The following is a 6,380-nucleotide window of genomic DNA, read 5'->3' on the forward strand; positions in this document are numbered from 1 at the left end:
GGGACATTATTCAGGGCTCAGCCCTCTCTCGTTTTGCCCCTGTTTCAGCACACAGGGGCATTGCTGAGGGCAGTTCCCGCCGGCTGGGCTCGGGGCCAGCCCCCACCGCCTGTGTTTGCTCTCAGAGGTGGTTTTGGCTTTCAGGCTGCGCCAGGTGTTCGGCCTTGGGTACATCGCTTTGTCTGGTTTTCCTCTCCCACTCTTGGCTGTTTTTGATCTCCTCTGAGAGAAGATACCCTCCCAGACCTGCTCCCCCTGAAGCTGTTGTTCTACTTTAACCCTTGCTCAGGCAGAGGCCATGGCTCCTCACCCACCACACAGCCATGTCCTGTGCTGAGCGCAGCCAGGAGTCACCAGCCTGCAGAGCAAAACCACCGAGTAATATAGAAATATTCACTGTTTCTAATGAATGTGCCTATACAGTGCCTTCACAAGCCGTGCTGGGTCCTGTCCCTGCTGTATGCTGGTTCCTCTCAGAGCGTTCATTAGCAAAGTCTTAACCAGCATTAGCAGCAGCAAACAAAAAGCACCTTTGTGATGTCCCATGAGTGAGCAGAGCGGAGAGTCAACAAGCCCTCAGAGCATTTTTGCAGCCCGTTTGAATCCTCCCCGTACACCAGTCCTGGTGCAGAGGCAGCCATGGTGTTTGCCCTGCTCAGTGCCCTTTGGGAATCGCTCAGCACGCTGCAGGATCCAGCCCCGTCCAGCTGTTGTGCCAAGAAAAATCTTGAATTTGTGGTCCATTGCAGGAAAGAAATGTCTGTCTTGCAGTACAAGCCCTCGTCTTCTCCCTGCCATGTCCTTCCCGGGTCGCATCCAGGCAGGGCTCAGCACTGTGCAGGGAAGGACCTGTAGCTTCTCCCTGCCTGCTCAAGGCAGGAACAGCTGATGGGATTTACTGCCTGTGGATGCGAAGCCACAGCCTTCGCCGAAGACCTGGGAAGAGACAGTGTCCATGAGGCCTGGGATATCCTCACAGCTCCCCATCCCACTCCTGGGCTGTCCCAGGGCTCAACACCCCTCACCACCCCCTGGGGCTGGCAGGATGCTTACGGTGGAGGCGGCAGGCAGTGGGGACCAGGCTCAGTAGGAGGACCAGGATGCTGGCAGCCAGAGGGACCCAGACCACGGGGCTGCAGGCACCTGGAAAACAGGAGGCCACACGGTGTGGAGCTGCTCCCTTAGCTCAGCGCCCAGCATGATCATGCCCCGGCAGCTTTGGGGGATGGAGCATGGAGTGGGAAAGAGAGAAAAGTGAGGCAGGTCCTCAGAAGAGGGAGGGAGGACATGACCATCGCCCTGGGGTATCCCTTGGAGGATGCATTACACCTGAAGGCACTGCCGGGCACTTGGCTATGAGCCACGATAACCTGAAATACATCCTGACCCCTAACTCCTTGTATACCCCAGGGAATCACTCCTCGAGCAGAGGTCAGCTCTATCTAGAGCGGTAGGTCTAGGTGGACCTGGATGTCCACCCCTGCAGGGTCACGTTGTGGTTGTCCCCACCCCAGGACAAAACTCCAGCTGAACCCTGTGGACCCCCCAGGAGCTCAGCAAACCCCTTTTGCAAGGCAGCCGGAGCCAACTCGGTGCCCTACCTTTCTTGCTGGCAGCTTTGCTTTTGGTTACACACCGTGTGGGTTTTTTGGGGGGCGCTGCCTGAGTGGTCTTCAAACTCAGAGGCAAAACATCAACTGGTGGATAAAGAGAAGAGGATGGTCAGTTCGGCACCAAGTGCAGTGAAGATCTCAAACATCAGCCAGGAAGGGCTGCAAATTTTGTCTTTTACAACTAGACCCATCTGGTGACCCCAGCAAAGTGCTGGGAAGACCAGGAACTTGACCTGAACATGTCAGTGGCCACAGAAGGTACCAAGAGCTTGTAAAAACATTAATAAAACAATGTAACAGGCAAAACAAGGGCAGAAGGTTAAGGAAGGGAAAAAAGGAAACTTCCTTGAGCTACATTTACTGCCAGGCACCATCTCCTCAGCACTGTAGGTAATTACAGCGAGCAGGAGATTTCAGTAGCACAGGGAGGTTTTTAGGGATTCCTGAATCTTCTCAGGTTGCTCTAATCTTTGCTCAAAATTGGATTTTTAAATTTTTTATTTTTGTGATAAAATGAGGGCAGGATTTATTATGGTGTATCTGAACGATAGTGGAGCACATTCATATCTCTGTAAAGTTCGTCAGGAAAATACTCTGTAATGTCACTAAACAGCTGCACATTTGACTGATCAAACTTCATTTATTAAAAATTTGGGGTGATTTGAAACTTTTCTTAATGCTTCTATCCAAGATTGAAATTCCTATGGAAACCACCGTTCTTTTACATGGAAAGGTGAGACATTGGGGGCCTGGGATTTATCTGGACAACTTCCCTCCTCCATTACAATAGACATTTGAAACCTGCAGTCAGACCCCCCTCCCCGCCCCCTGAGATGCGAAGGGTGATGTCCTCTGGACTGGATGCTGCTTCTACCTCTTGGAGGAAGGGCAGGGAAAAAACAGGGCATGGAAAGCCCCATGAGCTGAGCAGGGCACACATCCAGCCTCTCATCCAAGGTATGAGAGGAGGGTGAGAAGAGCACAGGGCAAGGCAATATCAGGACTTGAGGGTCTTCTCATGGAAATCCTAAAACATTAGGACCAACGAGGTGCTCAAGGCACGATCACAGCAGAACAACTGCTGGTGGCCAAAGGACTATTGCATGCAGCTGACCAAAAATTTAATTATTTCCTGACTTATCCAGTCTCATAGGTCTCTTCAGAAAAATCCCAGAGCCCCAACACTGCATTTCAAAATTGGGAAAGGTTTAACAAGACACCATCACCCCTTTCCCAGGGAACCTCCTCACAGCCTGCCAGTGGCACGTTTTGGAACCCCAGGGGTGACACTTACCCACACCGAGCTGTGTGCCGCTGCCCAGGAGGAGCTGAGAGGACTGGGAGACGGAGCAGTAATAGGTGCCATTGTCTGAGGCATGGAGGTGGCTGATGTGCAGGCTGTAGGAGGTGTGGGAACTCATCCCATGGACACTAAATTTGTCCTGACTGATGTTTGCACCATATGTAGCTTTGCCCAACGAGCTGGAAAATATCAAGAACTCAAAATTTTGCCTCTCCTGGCTCCAGCGGTACCAGTACATCCCGGTGTGCTCCATCTTCAGATCACAGAGGATTTCTGTTTTATTGTTAGCTTGGGCTAAAATATGCCGTGGAGTCTGGTGTAAAAGAAGATTTGTACAGAAACCTAAGAAAAAAGAGTCAGGAATACATAGTAATTATTTTCTTGTCATTACTTTTCCTCATGCCAAGTACAGATTTTCTTTGTGGGCTTAATAAGATCAAGTAGTTGTACTCCCTTAGAGGCCTCCTGGGGTTCCTCAGCTATTTTTCGGCCACGTCTAGTTATTAAGGTAGAGTTTGCCCTGTAAACACTCATTTAGGGAGGAAAATCTGTGGCAGGGAGAGGGATGATTTTGAGCGTGTCTTCAGAGACGTACGTGCAGGGCAGGGCATCTCCATCCGCTCGCATGGATGCCCCTCTCCTGCCCTCCTTTTCTCTCTCATTTTTCAGAGAGGCTTCACATCAATTTCTGCAGATTTTTTTTCTGAGCCTCTTATTTGCCACATTTTTTGTTCTAACAGATGCAACACTGATGAACTTCCTCTCAGGTGCAGAAAAAAGACCCCCAAAAGTATAAAACATCTCAAAATGAGCCAATTTCATATTAATTTTCGGACAACATTATTTTTATATGAGTTTCAAGATCTGGGAAAGGAGAGGGAGGGAGGCATAGCAGCAGGGCTGAAAGCTTCAATCTGGTATCGCATCGCTGTGTTTGGGCTTTGCAGCTTTTGTGGAAATTATCTGAGTTGTGTTTGGCAGATGTGAGCGGTGTCTGCGAGCAAGCGAGGATGTCCTTGTGAGAAGGATAACAGGTGGCTTGTGATCCTGTCTGTTTGGCAAACAGTCCTACAGAGCTGCAAGATACTTTGAGAACAAGTGAAAAACAGCCCTCTGAAGATAAGGATGCTCATGCTCTCCCTGTCTGTTTCCCAGGCATGTTTTAAAGCTGTGCAAAAAGCTCAAGAGAACATAATTTTTGGCTTTTTTAGCATCAAAATGTCCCTATTCCTTCAAAATCCCAAAGGTGCTTACAGCTGTTGCAAAAAGCCTCGTGCAGCCCTGCAAGCCCAGTGGTGTGGGAATGGGTTTTCATGATGACAAGAATACCCGAAGCCATCCCCATGGCCCAAGCCTCTGATGTCCCGTATGTCCCCAACGGAGGCAGGCAGAGGAGAGAGTTCTGGTGACTGACATGAGTCCAGAGCTTTCCTCCATTCCCACATGGATGACCCGATCAGGGCTGGTGCCCTGCAGAGCTGAGCAGGCTTCAGCCCCGGTATTGCAATGCCAAAATCCAAGCGTTGCACAGCAGCCACAGCATTTCACTAAACCCTCTGTCTCTGAAACAAAATAAACATATCTTTCTTACTAAAATACATAATTTCCAGGCTTTGGAGTGCAATCTTTGTCAGCTTCACTCTAGCAAATGCCTGCGTGTGTTTGCAGGGGTTGAAATACGTGTGGTCCTGAGCCATGGTGGCTCTAGGATCCTCTTGGCTGCCCTGGGGTGTGGCTCTGCTGGGCATGGGCGACTTAATCCCTCACGAAAACCTCCTCCTTGAGCTGTTGGGGCAATTATTAGATGAATCAGAAGGGGCGAGAAGGGATTCTGGAAAACTCTCAGCTAAGATCTGAACCGGTGGTCAAGCTCCAGAGCAGAAAAGCTCATCCCCTGCCACACCCTCACCCCCCAAAACCTCCCTGTTCCCTTTCCTGGGGTATATTCTTGCAAAGGAACACAGGGAATCAGGGTGGGATGGGTTTGTTTGCACATGCTTGGCCAGACCATCCTGCAGCAGCTCGAAAATGGCTCCTTTTCCCTCGGCACACACTGAGCAAATGAGTTTATTGGGTTTTTCTCAGCGGGGACCCCACCATATAGACCTATAGGATATTACTACCCATATAGGCATCAATAAAGCACTTAGGGCTGTTTACTGACAGCTTGGCCATGCTATGCCACGGCTGGGCGACCATCACACGACATGAACACCCCACCCTGCAATCCTGACAGCCTCTAGCCTCTGGGCAGCTGCAGACCCTGGTTGGGCAATGTCCTGGGGGACCAACTTAAGCCACAACCGTAATATATACATTTAATGAGTGTTTCAAGCTCTCAGCATTTTGCACCTAAGAACCGATGGCACAATTCGTCCTGTGAAGTGGAATTCTACCACTTTGCCGTGGCATCGACCGTACGTATTCAGTCAAGACCTCCTGCAACCTATCTGCAATAAGCAGAAGGCAGCACGGTTTTATCACACACCGAATCCAGCTGTAGCCTTTGAGAAACATTCAGGCCCTGAATAGATTTAGAAGAAAATTTGATGGGATTTTTATCGCCTTAGCGTTACACAGGCAGCACAGATAGGTGCTACTTTAACTTCTTCAGCAGCAGCTTCCCACAGACTGTCTGCAGTTCAAGGGTGTAGTAGAAACAAACTCTGTGGTGTCTATACCATTATATATTGCACTATAGAATGAATAGAATAGAATAGAATAGAATAGAATAGAATAGAATAGAACAGAACAGAATAGATTTCAGTTAGAAGGGATCTACAATGCCCAACCGTTTCAGGGCTGATTGAAAGCTAAAGCATGTTACTAATGGCATTGTCCAAATTTATGTGGTCACAGGTAATAATACCCCGTAGCTCTATGCTATGCCCATATATATAAACTTCCATCACCCATATGCTCCACAATGCATCCCACGATGATGGATGAGAGGCTCCAGCATGATTTTAGGTGCCCTCGGGCCTTAAGAGATGTGTCCCTCTTACCTGGGATCTGGAGACAGATGCAGAGATGGAGCCACAGCCGGGCCATGGCAGCGGAGTCAGCGATGGAGGGGTTTTGTGCCAGCTCTCCTTTTCCACGCACAGTCACCTCTTGGTGGTAGGGCTGGCTTCAGCCCAGGAGGTTTTTCTCTGTCTCGGTGCAGATGTCTCGCCAACGGCTGCCAAAGTGCATCTGCCGCGGCAGCGCCCGGAGCCTCAGCCCAGCAACTTCTTCTGTGCTGAGCCCCCAAACCAGGTGTGCATCAGGGCAGCAGCCCCACACACTTCTCCAGGACTACACAGGATCTCCGTTAGAAAGGAAAAAAATGAAAACTCATTTATTTTTCACTGTGATTTCTTCATATTTCATCACCTAGCTTTTCCTCCTTCTTATAACCTAGCTCCTTGCAATTAAAAAATTACAAACGTTGAGCATTAAAAATAAAAGATGGATTAATTTTG

The 6,380-nt window shown here is 49.4% G+C and overlaps 1 protein-coding gene across 1 annotated transcript; it reads right to left on the reverse strand.

Annotated features, from left to right (window-relative positions):
• Nucleotides 1–895: 895 nt before the first annotated feature.
• On the reverse strand, nucleotides 896–5,967 carry CD8B (CD8b molecule). The gene is made up of 5 exons (XM_009875635.1): nucleotides 5,922–5,967; nucleotides 2,908–3,258; nucleotides 1,602–1,697; nucleotides 1,054–1,143; nucleotides 896–936 (listed from the first exon to the last, which is right to left on the reverse strand). Exons 1-5 carry the CDS (start codon nucleotides 5,965–5,967, stop codon nucleotides 896–898), a joined length of 624 nt encoding a protein of 207 aa, XP_009873937.1.
• Between the last annotated feature and the right edge of the window lie 413 nt (nucleotides 5,968–6,380).

This window comes from Apaloderma vittatum, unplaced genomic scaffold, assembly GCF_000703405.1.
Source record: "Apaloderma vittatum isolate BGI_N311 unplaced genomic scaffold, ASM70340v1 scaffold21628, whole genome shotgun sequence".
NCBI classification, from domain to species: domain Eukaryota; kingdom Metazoa; phylum Chordata; class Aves; order Trogoniformes; family Trogonidae; genus Apaloderma; species Apaloderma vittatum.

What these genes read in the sequence shown, in the direction of transcription:
- CD8B (XM_009875635.1), bottom strand. Translation starts at nt 5,967, where the DNA reads ATGGCCCGGCTGTGGCTCCATCTCTGCATCTGTCTCCAGATCCCAG. An exon ending in CATCTGTCTCCAGATCCCAG is followed by an intron (nt 3,259 to 5,921) that starts GTAAGAGGGACA and finishes CTTTTTTCTTAG; the next exon opens with GTTTCTGTACAAATCTTCTT. An exon ending in CAAAGCTGCCAGCAAGAAAG is followed by an intron (nt 1,144 to 1,601) that starts GTAGGGCACCGA and finishes CCTGTTTTCCAG; the next exon opens with GTGCCTGCAGCCCCGTGGTC.